This window comes from Triturus cristatus, chromosome 6 (genome assembly GCF_964204655.1).
Source record: "Triturus cristatus chromosome 6, aTriCri1.1, whole genome shotgun sequence".
NCBI lineage: Eukaryota > Metazoa > Chordata > Amphibia > Caudata > Salamandridae > Triturus > Triturus cristatus.
The window spans coordinates 502,042,268-502,059,736 of NC_140589.1; the positions used below are offsets into that span (position 1 = coordinate 502,042,268).

The 17,469-nt window shown below is 41.6% G+C and overlaps 1 protein-coding gene across 2 annotated transcripts in view; it reads left to right on the forward strand.

The window, feature by feature from the left end:
* COL19A1 (collagen type XIX alpha 1 chain) overlaps positions 1-15,279 on the forward strand; it is a 2,198,704-nt gene extending 2,183,425 nt beyond the window's left edge. The window contains exon 53 of one of the 2 annotated variants that reach the window (XM_085610910.1): positions 14,989-15,279. In XM_085610910.1, the coding sequence (XP_085467036.1) occupies positions 14,989-15,116 (128 nt within the window). In that variant the 3' untranslated portion in view covers positions 15,117-15,279. The remainder of the gene's footprint in view (positions 1-14,988) is intronic. The other variant, XM_085610909.1, reaches the window with a different exon arrangement.
* The last annotated feature ends 2,190 nt before the right edge of the window (positions 15,280-17,469 follow it).

Genomic DNA, 17,469 nt, shown 5'->3' on the forward strand with positions numbered 1-17,469 from the left:
TATTTAATGTTAATTTGATCATTTCATGTTTTTGCAGTGGTTGTTCAATTACCTAATATTTATTGGTATTGGCAATCTCTGCGTTTTGCTTGTTATGATTTTCTAAGTTTGGCGTGAGTGCAGATTTGTAATAACACTGGCATAGTTTAAAATCCTAGTACTATAATGTTAGCGTTTTGTATACTTAGTTAGCGTGGGCATCTGCATTTGACGGGTCACAATCTTCTTATTTTGTTTTAGGTGGGTGTCAGTTTCTTTTAAAGTTAGTCTAGGCATGCGTTTCAGGGAGTCAAGTATCCCGTGAGCGCTGGGGAGTCATGTACCCCTTAAAGTAGTTTGGCCTAGGCGTTGGTTTCAAGAGTTAAATAACCTTTAAAGTGTGTCATATGTTTAGTCTAGGCGTGCGTTTCAGGGAGTCATGTGTCCTGTGAGCGCTGGGGAGTCATGTACCCCTTAAAGTGGTTTGCCTAGGTGATGTTTCGGGGATCAAATACCCTTTTAAAGTGTTTTATGTGTTGTCTAGGCGTGCGTTCTGGGAGTCAGGAACCCTGTGAGCGCTGGGGGAGTCATGTACCCCTTAAAGTGTGTGTTGCCTAGGCATTGGTTTCAGGGATTAAATAACCTTTTAAAGTGTGTTATGTGTTGTCTCGGCGTGCGTTTCTGTGATTTAGGTATCCTGTGAGCGCTGGGGAGTCATGTACCCCTTAAAGTGTGTGTTGCCTAGACGTGCGTTTCAGGGAGTAGCGTACCCTGTGCGCTGGGGGTTTAGTACCCTTTTAAAGTTTAAACCATAAAGTTGTGTTATGCCTTAGCATATGTTTAAATAGTCAGTTACCTTACGTGTTTTGAGGAGTCTTATTCTCCATGTTGTGTGTGTTTAGTTTAGAATGATACATTCCTGTCCTTGTTAATCTGAGGGGCGCCATTCCTTTTAGTTTCGGTTACCTGTTTATCGCTTTTTGTGCTGGTCTGGCCAACTGGCATGACTTGTGATATTTTGGGTATTTTTGGTTTTGATGAGGGATGGTGGTTAGGTGATGTCTTGTGTGTCAGCTTGAACTGTTGAATGGTAGTGTCATGTGATGTTTTTACATTTGGTTATTGTCGGATGAGTTGTCATGTGAGGTTTCTGCATCGATGTGTTGGATTGTATGTCATGTATGGTTTTCATTGGGTTTGTGCGAGGTGAAATCGTGCCTCTTTTCATGTTTAGTGCAAAATGTGACGTCCTATCTTTCTTTTGAATTGGGTGTGAGAGGTTTCGTCCTATCTTCCTTCGGAATTTAGTGTGAGTGGTGTTTCGTTAGGTGGTGTGATACAATTAATCATACCGTTTTAATTATTCACCACGGTTTTAGTTCTTATTTTATGCTGCATTGCTATTTCAAACTTTTATGTATAATTATTCATACATTCTTGTTATTCCTTGTGTGAAATCCTGACCTTGTCATCGTCAGGGCTTACTGTGTTATTTTCTCTTGTATTCTTTTCTTTTCATTGTTTAAAGGAGGGGGATGTGTTGTATTCTGGTCTTCTCCTTCTCCCTGCTGCTCAGCCTGTGTGTGTGATGTCATCGGAATGTTCGTGGATGCATGGTTTGAAGTGTGGTCAGTTTGAGTGAGATGGGCTGAGCAGCTGGATGCTGCTCCCGGTGGGGCCTTCTTTACCATCCTACTTACTATGAATAAATCTACTTAACTACACCTATGGCTCTTGGATTACATTACCTGCCAGAGAACTTTCATCAATGTAACACTGTGAGTGAGTGCTAGTTTTGTAGGATTCGCTAGTCAGTGGGTGGGAAAATTTCCCAAGGGCAAACTTAATCACTTTTGCAGCACATACTACTTGTGTTGCTGTAACTATCCCACAGTGCAGTATTCTGAGTAAAATCTTAAATTCCTGAACCCTTCTGTCCTTGGAGAAGACTGATGTGTCAGCCAGCGGACTGTCTAGGGAAACAAGCAGCCCCCTCCTCCACAACGACACCCAGCTGGTCTATGGAGTAGTAACTTATCCCACTAGGATGGTGCCAAGCTGGCAACACTGTACTTTGGGATCAAGGGGTTTCCCTTCCCCAGGTCTCTCTTCATACTTAATTATGAATAGGCAGACCTCGCCCTCATCCCTTTCTAGTTAATTATATTTCTGAACACTCCTTAAGTGCCCATCTTGGAGGAGTCATATACCTCCGGAAGCAATTGTCATACCTCATTAAGGGAAAAGTAGTGGCAGGGCAGCTGCTGGCAGGCTAACACTAATTAGTCTACAGGAGCTTCAGGCAGACAAAGTCTTAACTTTTTAAAAGGTACTTTTTGTGTATATTTATCAAACATTCTACTTCATCATTAAGTTGGGTATTTAATAAATATCAAAAACTGTGGTTTAATCATTCATGTAGCTTATCCCAAACCAAAATTAGTAAAAATAGTATTTGATTTACCTTTTGTTTTTTTCTCTGAATATAATCTACAACCCTTTACAGTGAAAATAGTTTTTGGGGGCTAGTCACTGTAGGAACATGCCAACATGAAATTCTTGAATGCACCACTTTTAAATACTAGGCATCTTAACTTGTGTGCTACAGAGGTGACCTAATATTTAAATATAGATTTCCTTCCTTTCAAGTTATTACTTAGTTCGAAAGGTTTTAAAAGCTGCAGCAAATAGACTAAACATATAGGCAGGCCTGATACCATGTGTGTCTTAATGTTTTCTTGTCAGTCTGGTGGATGGCACTGTATGTGCTGCAGTACACAGGTGACCTTATTATTTACAGGCCATTCATTTGTTTTCCTGCACGTAATACTGTGGCCTAACTGGGAATTCAAATATGCCAATTGGAGGTTAGTAATGTTCTCATGCTTTAGTGGTCAGACCATATACACTGGGGACTGGACAGTAGAACCACAGTGTGCAGAAGAAAAAAAAATGTAATATCGGTCAGCAAAAATGGTGGTGCTTATAAAAAAGGGGCTCTTTCTACAGTTACCCATCAACCCAAAACCCTGAAATCCCCTACTACCTATAAACACTACCCATACCAGATCCCTCAAAACACCGTAGTACCCTTAAATTCCACACATCTCAAAACCCTAAAAACTCCTCACTACTACTAAAAACTACCCATCCCTTAACCCCTAAAACTCCAGACTATCCCTAAAAACTAGGCAGTTCGGGCTGGACTGTTCCCATAAGGCACAGGGTCAGACTGATTTGCATATGGCCTTGTCTGAACTGGGGTGGCGGAGTGAGCTAAAGAATGATGATGGATTAAACCCAGATCAGTTGACTGGGGATGAGTGCTTGCAATGTTCAACACTCCGTCCATCATCCCCTTTGGTTTTGCTTTGTTTGCCCTAAGTTGGCAGGGTATGCCCAGACATGGGTCCCTTGCTCACTTTGCCACTAGATTCAAGCTAGCTTGGCTGATGACGGCTGATTAGCCAGAAACCGGTCCCAGGATGCTTGTTTCCGTTCCAGGGAAGAAATGGCTCGGCAGTTCGGGCTGGACAGTTCCCATGAGGCACAAAGTCAGACTGATTTGCATATGGCCATGTCTGAACTGGGGTGGCGTAGTGAGATTAAGAATGATGATGGATTAAACCCAGATCAGTTGAATGGGGGTGAGTGCTTGCAATGTTCAACACTCCGTCCATCATCCCCTTTGGTTTTGCATTGTTCGCCCTAAGTTGGCAGGGTATGCCCAAATGTGGGTGCCTTGCTCACTTTGCCACTGGATTCAAGCTAGCCTGACTGATGACGGCTGATTAGCCAGAAACCGGTCCCAAGATGTTTGTTTCCGGTCCAGGGAAGACATGGCTTGGCAGTTCGGGCTGGACTGTTCCCATGAGGCACAAGGACAGACTGATTTGCATATGGCCAAGTCTGAACTGGGGTGGCGGAGTGAGCTAAAGAATGATGATGGATTAAACCCAGATCAGTTGACGGGGGGTGAGTGCTTGCAATGTTCAACACTATGTTAATCATCCCCTTTGGTTTTGCTTAGTTCGCCCTAAGTTGGCAGGGTATGCCCAGACGTGGGTCCCTTGCTCAGTTTGCCACTGGATTCAAGCTAGCCTGGCTGATGATGGCTGATTAGCCAGAAACCGGTCCCAGGATGCTTGTTTCTGGTCCAGGGAAGACATGGCTTGGCAGTTCGGGCTGGACTGTTCCCATGAGGCAGAGGGTCAGACTGATTTGCATATGGCCATGTCTGAACTGGGGTGGCGGAGTGAGCTAAAGAATGATGATGGATTAAATCCAGATCAGTTGACTGGGGGTGAGTGCTTGCAATGTTCAACACTCTGTCAATCATCCCCTTTGGTTTTGCTTTGTTCGCCCTAAGTTGGCAGGGTATGCCCAGACATGGGTCCCTTGCTCACTTTGCCACTGGATTCAAGCTAGCCTGGCTCATGATGGCTGATTAGTCAGAAACCAGTCCCAGGATGCTTCTTTCCGGTCCAGGGAAGACATGGCTTGGCAGTTTGGGCTGGACTGTTCCCATGAGGCACAGGGTCAGACTGATTAGCATATGGCCATGTCTGAGCTAGGGTGGCAAAGTGAGCTAAAGAATGATGATGGATTAAATCCAGATCAGTTGACTGGGGGTAAGTGCTTGCAATGTTCAACACTCTGTCAATCATCCCCTTTGGTTTTGCTTTGTTCGCCTTAAGTTGGCAGGGTGTGCTCAGACGTGGGTCCCTTGCTCACTTTGCCACTGGATTCAAGCTAGCCTGGCTGATGATGGCTGATTAGCCAGAAACCTGTCCCAGGATGCTTGTTTCCGTTCCAGGGAAGACATTGCTTGGCAGTTCGGGCTGAACTGTTCCCATGAGGCACAAGGTCAGACTGATTTGCATAAGGCCATGTCTGAACTGGGGTGGCGGAGTGAGCTAAAGAATGATGATGGATTAAACCCAGGTCAGTTGACTGGGGGTGAGTGTTTGCAATGTTTATCACTCCGTTCATCATCCCCTTTGGTTTTGCTTTATCCCTAAAAACTATCCATCCATAAACTCTAAAAACTCTTTAGTACCCTTAACACTATCCTGACCTGTCCCCTAAAAATGCCTTAATACCCTTAAACACTATGCATCTCTTACATTTATTCAAAATTTACATTTAAAAAAACCACGTACATAAAGATAAATATACATATTTTCAAATTAATAATTATTACATAACTGTCTTTATTATTCTCATTTTAGTACTTCTGTTAGTTATTAAATCACTTACATTTTTTTGCATTATTCTGAACTTAAATATAGAGATAACATTGCTTACTTACATTCCTTATATTAATTATTTGTAAAGAAATACATTTTAACTTATAACTTTTACATTTAATTAATAGTCACAATTCCATATTATTATATATGTGTCTATGTTTTAAAATATACATGCATATTTCAAAGAAGAGAGCTTTTTGTTTTGCTTATACGTTTGGCTCCATTTGAGTTTGCTCTGATCTGTCAAGCAGGGCCCAAAAATATTCAGGTCTGGAGGAGTCCCAAGACATTGATTTCCTGTAGGAAAATTTGCTCTCCAATACAGAAGAAATGGTGAACTGAATTACACCAAATTTGGTGAAATGTTAGGGCATACTTAAGAAATAATGATTTTTGTGACATTGTGTGCATCTGTTCAGCTGCTTTTGAGAAATTCATGTTTAAAGAGGTGCTTGGGTTGGGCCTGAAGGGGTTAAAAAGTTTGCTTTGTTTGGATGTTTGGTCCCCATGAACAACAGCGGGTGTCCTGTGGTACTGTAATTTACAAAAAATATGATCCTCTAATTGACTGATTTGCATATGGCCATGTCTGAACTGGGGTGGCGGAGTGAGCTAAAGAATGATGATGGATTAAACCCAGATCAGTTGACTGGGGATGAGTGCTTGCAATGTTCAACACTCCGTCCATCATCCCCTTTGGTTTTGCTTTGTTCGTCCTAAGTTGGCAGGGTATGCCCAGACGTGGGTCCCTTGCTCACTTTGCCACTAGATTCAAGCTAGCTTGGCTGATGACGGCTGATTAGCCAGAAACCAGTCCCAGGATGCTTGTTTCCGTTCCAGGGAAGACATTGCTTGGCAGTTCGGGCTGAACTGTTCCCATGAGGCACAAGGTCAGACTGATTTGCATAAGGCCATGTCTGAACTGGGGTGGCGGAGTGAGCTAAAGAATGATGATGGATTAAACCCAGATCAGTTGACTGGGGGTGAGTGCTTGCAATGTTTATCACTCCGTTCATCATCCCCTTTGGTTTTGCTTTATCCCTAAAATCTATCCATCCATAAACTCTAAAATCTCTTTAGTACCCCTTAACACTATCCTGACCTGTCCCCTAAAAATGCCTTAATACCCTTAAACACTATGCATCTCTTACATTTATTCAATATTTACATTTAAAAAACCACATACATAAAGATAAATATACATATTTTCAAATTAATAATTATTACATAACTTTCTTTATTATTCTCATTTTAGTACTTCTGTTATTTATTAAATCACTTACATTTTTTTGCATTATTCTGAACTTAAATATAGAGATAACATTGCTTACTTACATTCCTTATATTAATTATTTGTAAAGAAATACATTTTAACTTATAACTTTTACATTTAATTAATAGACACAATTCCATATTATTATATATGTGTATATGTTTTAAAATATACATGCATATTTCAAACGAGAGAGCTTTTTGTTTTGCTTATATGTTTGGCTCCATTTGAGTTTGCTCTGATCTGTCAAGCAGGGCCCAAAAATATTCAGGTCTGGAGGAGTCCCAAAACATTGATTTCCTGTAGGAAAATTTGCTCTCCAATACAAAAGAAATGGTGAACTGAATTACACCAAATTTGGTGAAATGTTAGGGCATACTTAAGAAATAATGATTTTTGTGACATTGTGTGCATCTGTTCAGCTGCTTTTGAGAAATTCATGATTAAAGAGGTGCTTGGGTTGGGCTTGAAGGGGTTAAAAAATGTGGTTTGTTTGGATGCTTGGTCCCCATGAATAACAGCGGGTGTCCTGTGGTACTGTAATTTACAAAAAATATGATCCTCTAATTGACTGAGGGAACTTTTTCTCCTGATATGATTGGCTGGCCGCAAGCCAAAGAATCATTTTGTGGCCACAATTATAGAACTGAAGTCCTTGTGTGGTGAAAATATATATAAAATAAAGGGCCAGGGTAGGGAAGGCCTGACCCGCTGGCACTTGTAAGAAGGGGTCAGAGGAACTCCCTCAGGGTCCAAAATTAGTACAACAGGTATGGCGGTATTCATGCTGGACCCAGCGTGACCCTCCTGTGAAGTACCACAGTACTCCAACAGGAGCCGCTGTACAAGTTTCCGCCTTATGTTACTACAGAACTATGCAAGCGGCCAGAGGACAGGCCCTGCGGCCATCCCCCTTCTGCTCAAAGCCGAAGGCCGTGCACAGTTGTGGGGCTTGTCATCCCCTGGTGATTTCCATTTGGCTTGGATTTAGGTTGCGCACATATGGGGAGTTTGCTGAATATGACAAAAAACTCCAGAAATTCCCTGAAAAAAACAAAGGTTTAAGTAATGTGATAGTTGAGTATGGTAATAAGGTCTTCCCTGGTGTTAAAAAACAGAAATTGACTGAAAACACACAATGGTTGAAGTTACGTTATAGTTAGATATGGTAATAAGATCAAGTTCAAATCCTTGCGCACAGCCTTCAAGGCTCCTCATAATACTGGCCCCGCTCATTTCGGACAAGATTTCACGTGGTACATACCTAATAGAACTCTCCAGTCTTCCTGCACCAGTACCTTGATTGTTCCCAGATTAAAAAAATCGAATTGGGGAAGAAAACATTTTGTCATTGGCACAGCCAAGGCATGGAATGAGCTGCCTCTCTTCATTCGTTCTGCTCCTGACCTGCTCACATTCAGAAAGGATCTGAAAACATGGCTGGTCGGCAACTAGGCCCCTCCCTCTGTTTCCTAATTCTTTGGAGTGGCTCCAGGACACCCCGTGGTAACAGTGCGCTTTATAAAAACATTTAACATTAACATTAACTTATGTTAAAGAACTCTAGAAATTCACTGAAAAACAACGGTTAAAGTGACATTACAGCTGGGTGTTAATGTATGATAAAAACTAACAACCAATCAAACACTGAAGTTCACCAGTTAAACTTTACTGAGCTAACTATAACTAAAACACACACCATGAACTGCGTATGACCTCAAATATTACATTACTCACGAAATGTTGAATGATATTGTTGAAAACGTCACTGATGACATCTCAAATTACTACATTGATGACATCATCAATGACATCATACAATCATTCTGACACCGTCCTATAGAATTTTTGGACATTAAGCAATTCAACATGTTACACCTGTGGATAATTTCCTATTCACCTTAATGGGATTACCCTCTTAAAGATTTCACATGAACCGCAATTTTAAGTCAAGAGTTTGACAGGTACAAATTTGCCACTTAAAGGACACCTTCTGTAATGCCCTATAGACCCGCCATAGTTTAGTAAAATACATGACAAACCCTTTTGAGATGAGCACAATGGCAGGCAACTTTACAGCCATGCTTACACCAGTGTGAGATAACTCACCTCTGAGTGAGATGCCATTATAATTCTACATTATTCAACAGTCTGCAACGCCTCAACATTTCCAGCGAAGTTCTGGAAATAAGCATTCACACTTTATAGACGTCCTTGCTTCAAAGAATCTGTCTTTACAACTGTATTACAACTACTTAACTTGGGCACATGCCCAGATATCCACTGGTGGATAATCTATTGTCAATAGAACTTGGACCTTTTCACAGATTGTTTGGAATAGTCTTAGTCTTCAAGCATTAACCTACTTTCAAACACACCTCTGCAACCCACATCAGGTGTGATCGCTCTTTTCCATGTTTAACATGAAATGGTGCACTATATTACTTACAACATGCACAATCACACTTGCCCTCAGGGCTTTTGTTATTTTTATGCTATGTCCCACACTCTATGCTGAATATGACAATGGTGTTATCAATGATATCAACTGAGATGTCATCAGTGATGTCAGATTACATGTCATCAGTGATGTCATGAATTATGTCATTGAACACATCATGTGTAATGTGATATGTGAGGTCATAAGCAATGTTTGGTGGAATACAAGTTATAGTTAGCTCATTAAACCATAACAGGCTACTTTCAGTGTTTCTTTTTGGTATCTAAATGTTAGGTGTTATTTCAACACCTAACTGTTGGACTTGGCCCTTTTTGGCTATAGTTCCCTAAACTTTTTGCTTTCCCCCTAGAACTTTTTTTCTGACATGGTGTTGCCAACTTAGATGCTTTGGACACTTTGCCTCTGCTAATCAGTGTCAAAGTGCAAGTGCTCCCTGTGTAAAGTGTAATCGTAATTGGTTGTCCATGATTGGTATGCTTGTCTTACTAATAAAGTCCCCAGTAAAGTGCACTATGTGTGCCAGGGCTGGTAATGCAACTGCTACTAGTGGGCCTGCAGCACTAATTGTGTCACCCACACAAGTAGCCTTAAAAAGGGAACTCAGGCCTGCCATTGCAGTACCTACATGTAGTTTGTTAAACTGCCATGTTGTTCTGACAAGTGCACCCACTTGCCAGACCTTACCCTTCCCTTTCTATGCATATCAGACACCCCTATGGTAGGTCCAAAGTACCCCCTGGGCAGGGTGCAGTGTATGTGAAAGGTAGGACATGTACTAAGGTGTGTACCATGTCCTGACAGGGAAATATTCTCCATTTTGTTTTTCACTGTTGAAAGGCCATCTTGCCCATAGGATAGAATGGGAAGCTGTGTAATATGTTTGCCAGCCTATCTTCCCAAAGGATTAAGATGGAGAGGTGAAGTTTAGTGTGCCTGAACTCACAATGTAATAACACATATTTTTATGAAGGTGGTTTTTGCATTGTGTGTTTAGAAGCCACTCTTTTAGAAGTGGCTGGATCTTTGTGCTCTAACATTTCTGTGTGTCTCTGCCTGGTTGTGGAGTGACTGTCTGGATTTGAAAGCAATAGCATCTGGGGAATGTCTTGAACCCAAGGGAGGAGGTGAGACAGCAACAGGTTGACCTGTATCTGGAGTATGGGGGAGGAGTAGCCCCTAGAAGTGAAGTGGCCTGGGTTGCTGCCATAAAACAGTTGTCCCATCTCCTGCTGAGTGATTGAGAATCCAGACCCCTGCTAATAAAAGGAAGAAGGTGTCACTGGCAGGGAGGCACCCAGAACTGGTTTGAACAGGGGCCAGTGCCCCCCTGAAGACAAAGACTTCAAAGAACTTTAGGGGTATACCTATGAGAGCTGAAGCCCCTGAACTTTGGAATGATGGCTTGATCAAGAGTGAACAAGACTGAAGCTACTTCGTGGTCAATAGGAACCTTTGCCAAGAAATAAATAACTGAAGAGACTGAAGGAAAGGACTGACCCTTGCTGTGTGTTCTGGGGCTGGCCTGCAGTTTGCTCTTTTAACCAATGAAAGGCAGAAGGGACTTCGCTGTGTCCCCCTGCTTGAAAGGACTTTGCTGTGCTGTGTCCTGAAGTAACTTATCCCCAAGGGCCCGAGGTGAGATGGCTCCCTGTTGCAGAAACTCAGGAACACAAAGGTTTCCAGGAGAGTGTTGGCAATGCTGTGTGCATGTGCTTTTTGCAGCCTGAGACCATCGTAAGAAGTGCCCTCTGATCGTGGGCACCTGGAGTCCAAGAGAGGATCAGCAACGCTGTGTGCGTGTGCTTTTTGCAACCTCAGCCCTTCGTGAGGATTGTCCTGTCATTGTGTGCACCGGAATCCAAGTGAGTCTCAACGATCCTGTGTGCGTGTGTTTTGTGCTTCGTGAGACCTTCGTGAGGATTGCCTTGTTATTGTGTGCACCGGAATCCAAGTGAGTCTCAACGATGCTGTGTGCATGTGCTTTGTGCAGTGTGAGACCTTCGTGAGGATTGTCTTGTTATCGTGCACCTGGAATCCAAGTGAGTCTCAGCGATGCTGTGTGTGTGTGCTTTGTGCAGCCTGAGACCTTCGTGAGGAGTGCCCTGTGGTCGTGCACCCGAAGTTAAGGAGAGTCTCAGCTACGCTGTGTGCATGTGCCTTGTGGCAGCCTGAGATCTTGGTATTGTCAGCGGCCCGGACTGGCAGCCCCAGAGGAGCTGAGTCACCGGCCCGAGAGCCCGCCATTGTCAAAGAGGGACCGTGAGCCAACCTCGTCGAGGGAGGACCCGAGTCCCACTGCCCGGAATTCACAAAGATTGCATTGGAGGCCCAAGTCGCGGGAAGAGAAGAGGAGAGCGAGGTCGCGCCCCCCAGGTAACGTGTGGTCACTTGGGGCAGGGTGCGGGCTCGGAGGGAGACGCTCTCGGCCTCTCTCTTTCCTGCAGTGTGAGCCTCTGCTTCAGCTCGTATTGCAGCCCATACTTGCCAGAGGTGTGGCAGTACCGGGGCCGGAGTGCGGAGCTGTACTCTTTGTTCACATCATACCTGTGTGGGGGTAACTGTTGACAGAGGCTGACGGCGAGTAGTACGAGTGGCGGAGAGACCGCCTAAGGCATCGTGATTGGTGCTGGAGCGTATTACGCATTGCATTATTTCTGCATAACGAACTACCTGATTAGCGTATTACGCATTGCATTATTTCTGCATAACGAACTACCTGATTAGCGTATTACGCATTGCATTGTTTCTGCATAACGAACTACCTGATGAGCGTACTAAGCATTGCATTATTTCTGCATAACAAGCTACCTGATTAGCGTATTACGCATTGCATTGTTTCTGCATAACGAACTACCTGATTAGCGTATTCCGCATTGCATTATTTTTACATTGCAAAGTGCCTGATTCTAGCATTACGAGTTACATAATAGGTTCATTGCAAAGTGCCTGATTCTAGCATTACGAACTGCATAGCATTGTATTAGGACTGCGGTGAAATGTTTAGAAGTGCTCATTACAATTGCCAGAACTGACAAGGGCTGGATGGCCTAATAACCAGCCAGGAGGAATATTACAAATACGCATATGTTGGATCTATATCATGTAGTCTTATCGTATATCTTTATATATAAATTTATACTCGTTTTTATGAAAGTTGTGTGGAGTCTATTTGTGGCGTCATCATTGGGTTGTTGTGAGCGTGGTTGCAAATACTTTACACATTTGCCTTGAAGATACGTCTGGCTGCTCGTGCCAAGCTACCAAGGGGGTGAGTGGGGGCTATCTCAGAAGGTGTCCTTCCTTTCCCTGATGTGGAAAACGCGGGTCCCAATTTGGCCTAAGGTACCTACCTCAGCCAACCAGGGATCCCGGGTCTAACACTAACTATAACATCATAGAAGCCACTGTATTTTCAGTGAATAGACCGATGCATACATAAAAGTATTTGTACATATTCACATATATAATTAATTTACTTGTGAAGTAACTTCTAAGTACATGTAAAGTAGAATGCTTAAAAGCGTACCTGCAATGTGATGACTTCCAATGTACTTACTTGGATAACACAACATAAAGACTGTGCGATAATGGTAGCACACGGTTCTTTATGCAATAGGTGGGCTATAGAAATTGGAGAATATTGATCCTCTCGACCTCACGCTCATCTCTAGCAACACAAGTGTGATTGTGGAAAAGACCTTCTAAGTGGACATGGATCCAGACCAGGCACCCTATTTCATAATGAAGTCTCAATAAAATACTTCACTTATTGTGGCCATCTCATCTATTTTTGAGACAATTCATGCATTAGAGTTGTGATATATTTACCAAACAAGACCATAAACTGTGGCTCATGTTTGGTATCCAAAAACATGCATGTCAGACAACTTGCATGCAGAGAAGTATTACCTACTAAAGTTGGCATTTACAAGCTGGCCTGATTGACAATGTCCTATTGTACAGACCACAGATGTAAACAGGTTTCTCTAAGGGTCCTTAGCTTACTTATGTCAACTTGGTCAGATCAGCAATCCAATCCCAGGAGGTAATGCCTCGTGCATGAGAAGTACACCAAACAACAATAAGTTAGAGGGGAAAACCTCACATTAACACAGTTAAGAAATAAAAATGTTGAAGCTCCACTTTAGTGTAAGTTAGATAGGCAAAGGTTTATTAAGATAAGAATTAGTTAGAGTTAAACTGAATGGGTACAAGATTAAAAAAGTAAAGCAAACATTTAGTTAGACAAGAATTAGGATTTAGCATAATTGATTGTAGGATTAAAAAAATGGCAATTGGAAAGGTAATCAAGTCAAAAAAAAAAAATCATAGATAATGAGCCCAGAGATTGTAAAATGGGCAAGTCAAAAAATATAAAAGAATCATCATAATATAATAGTGTAAGTAATTATTGTTTACATGAATTTGGTACTTTTCATCTTGCAACTCTTTCCGTTTGAATCAAAATCCAGTGAACTAGCCAAAAGAGGATGCCTATGAAACCAGCTGTAAATCCACTAGAAGGTAGCTCAAAGTTCAGGTGATCCATGTTCACATTGGTTGAAGCAGTCTCTCAAATGCGTCAAATGTCAAGCTTAAAGAAGTTGAAGCATCTAACAGGAAAATGTTCTGTCCTTGCATATTAAAGTTATCTTAAAGTCAGATGCTGTCCCAACCCCCACTCTTGTGGAACTCTGGTTCAGATATTAAACCCAAGATGTGAAGTTATTAAGAGCAGTTGTTGTGACTGAAATAGGAATACTCTTAAAGGGCGAAGCATCCTTTTTAAAGTTATAGCTCGACACTCGTTAAATGGCAGGTGAGTCAGATCAATTCTTTGCTAAGCATGGATATTATAGCTACAGTGTAGGTTTAAAAGACAGTATTCCCAAAACTCAGTCTTGCTGTAGACCTTCTGGACTGGTTCTGCAGAACTCATTGCCCTTTGCACATGTTTCTTTGTATTAACACACCCTTTCATCCCCATGACATTTGCAGATAATTAGCTCAGCATCCTGAATAGGCTTCTCCAGCAGCCAGTTTTCAAAAGAAACAAGACCAAATATCATTCTGAACCAGATCAGTAAATGGTCTGCGCAGTTCTGGAGCAAACTACTGGACAAACATAGGGAAGCGAGTTGGAAGTACAAAGTCTCTTGGTGTACCCCTAACAGTGAATAGAAATACTTCTTGCAGGAAGCAGACAGACATCTTATTTTGTGCTTCAAGCCGGTTATGCCTAGTGGATCAAATGTTAAAAAGGGAAATCTACTAGCATTGATGGGTGACCCTAACTCAATCTCTGTAAAGATACCACGTGTTCATGCCCCATTTTTACCTCATTGTAATATAAGTTCTGTTACTAGTGGCACCACAATTCTGCTTACTTGTTCATGTACAGTGGGAAACCAATCTCTCTTCTGGCCCTTAGCATTTCCAGTATTATGCTCTGCTCTTTGGCAGGGCACAGTTATGTGTAAATTCCGTCCCTGTTTGACCTGTGGGCTTATTTAATATATGATCACTATTTCACATCCCTAGTATATTCAGTGTAATTAATTTACTAAGGAATGAAGAGTTAAATATGGTTTTGGTTCTACTTTACCTTTTAGGCTGTACTTATAGCCAGAACAATCATCCCTAACTTCAGAAAAATTATAAATATGCGGGTGTTCTGTTAACTGCTTTCCTGTTGCAGCTGGAATATCCATATGTTGACAACTAGCCTGCTTAGATGTTAGTTTTTGTTTGGAGCGTTTGGCAGTTGTTTCTGTGCTCTGTGACTAGCCATACCAAAGCAACCTGAGGGACATAATATAATCTCTCACTTCAGTAAGACATATCTCATTACTGCTCAATCATTGGTAAATTAGGTTTTCCAGTGAAACAATAAACTTTGATTTCTACCTTTGAGTTGAATATCATCTGATTGGGACAACCATATTTTCTTCCTACTCTGGCTTTGGTAACAATCAAGAGATTCATTCAAACCAAACTAATCCAGTCTTGATTTCTTTTGGCAGGCACAGGTCTACCTGGCACACCAGGCGATACAGGCCCCCAAGGACCTCCAGGGCCTAGTGGCAAATGCAATCGAGAAGACTGTTACCCACCCGTGTCACATACTCAGCAACGAGCTAACGGAAAGTAAACAGTTTGTGGAGGAAGCATGATAGAGTGACACAGCAACTCCTCTGATGTGTACTTACAAGACCTACAGAACACTTGGCACTGTCTAGTCTACTCTTTGGACTATGAGTAGACAGGCAGGATTGGAGGAAATAAATGAATGCTCTGTCTTTACAGAGATGTGGAATTTGGGGATGTTTATTCCTTACTTCATTCCATCTGTCATTCAGTTTTACGGCTGCTGTGATTCTAATTCTACTTTTCACTTGGAAGGCATGGTGAATGGGACAATCTAGCTCTGTGAACGAAGGTCAGAGCCAAGATATGTTTTGCGATGTTAAAATGGACGGTTTTGATGTATGCTTCTGATTTTCTGTGAGGAAAATACAGTCATGGATCCTAATGATGGGGTGTTACCCTTGGATGCATTGCATGGTACATTTTAACCAACGAAGGAAACTATTTATCTGAATAGTTGTTCGAGAAATCACTTTATCTTCTTAAACTAGTCATGGATAACCTAGTTGTGCAAGCAAGGAATCTTGTTTTTGAATCAGGTATGGTAATTTCATAACAGATTTTTGTAAAAAAATAACATTTGAAAAAGCCCAACAAGTACCATTTACATCCAGGAGCTGTAGTTCTTCACCTCAGTGCAACCAAGAGAAGTGCTCAGTGAGCGCAGACATGCACGCAGAAGTCTTACCACATGCTACACCTGTGCCCTGTCAATAGAATGATATACCAGTGCAATCAAGCAGTGTTAGAGTTGCATAATTTGCTAAGTGTGCACTTTGAGAAACTTGAAAAAGATCTTCCTGTTGCAGTAGTGAAATATGTGTACAATGTGTCATCACATCATTTAGCCCAGTTTGCTAAAACAACATGCCTATGAGGTGAAACACTGAAATAACAAAACTTTAAAGTTGACAAATTGAATATTTGTATTGCAGAATGCTTTCGTGATAATGAAAATGCATTCTATGGTATGGGGAAAATATAAATAGTGGGTAGCCTGACAGGTTAAAAAAAAAGGCAAATGGAGAACAATACACCACCATAATAGAAAACGAGTTGGTGTACCGCAATCTTTATGCTCTTAGCTTCAACTAAAGCTGTGCCTGGAGGATTATGACAAACTCACAGGAAAAGGAATAGAAGATGAGAAAGTTTGTATACATGTCACTAAGGCTACAATAGCTTTCATGTGATAATAGCGATATTGGCAGAAAAAATATCTCCATCATCATCGTTTGTGACCATTGCTTATCCGCCTCTCCCGTTATGTACTTGTCTATCACAGATCACTTTTTAATTTCTCCTCAAGTGAGGCTTCTGACTGAATTAATTTAAGACTTTCAGTGAAGAACATAGGCTAAGCTGCATCTACTACCTTCAAGTCTATTGAGACTTTAAGAAGACAATCTCTTGGGTCTGTCAGGTAATACTCGCTGCTCGAAACAATCCACCCCTGGATATGAAGGGAAAGAGGATAAATGTGAATTTGAAAGGAAACATCATATGCACCATAGGTGGCGACTGAAAATAGTTTTAAGGTGCTTCCCATAAGTTGTTTCTTCCAAATGTGTATGTTTTCTAGAGGAATCAGTTACCACATAATGACCAGACTCAAATAAACCTGCATGCTCCTGAAAGGGCATCTATTGACTCACAAATGGTTCATGCTATTTGCATTCTTGAAGGCCATATTCAGTGCAGACATTGAGGAGATGTTTTTATTTGATGTCTCTGAGGCATAGGAACTTGGGAATACCTGGATTATAAAGTCTGCTGGAGCCCTTTAGGTAACTCATTAGAGCCTCTTCCCGCACGTGTTCAGCATGGTGAGTCCACAGAGGTACATCACATGTGTGTCTTGTGGTGGAGCACTCTTAATAAAAGAGGCCATTCTGGTGTACAGCTGAGAATTATTGTCTCTTTAGCGAGGTCTCAAGCCGTAGCCTTAAGCAATATAAAAGTAGTAATACGATTGGCCATGTTGAGAATGAATATATTTTATGCATTTGTACAGACAGTTTCTGCCGAAAAGCTTTGACTTGTTGCCAAACACCATCATAGACTTCAAATAAGCTAGAAAAGGCGCAGCTGTCTAAAAATAACATTTCTAAAAATACAAAAACACATAAAAACTTGAAGAAAATTTGAGGTTTATTTTAAAATAAGGAGGAGTGTGTATATGTAGCTAGAGCTATACATTTGTAGGCTTTGTTTTAGATCACAATGTTGGTCAGGTAAAGGACAAGGTTACAATTTTGTCAAGGGATGCATGTTGTGTGTAAAACATGAAAATATATATATTTTTAATTTTTTTATTTAAGCATACTCTTTTCTGCTAATCGGTATGGTGGCTGCTG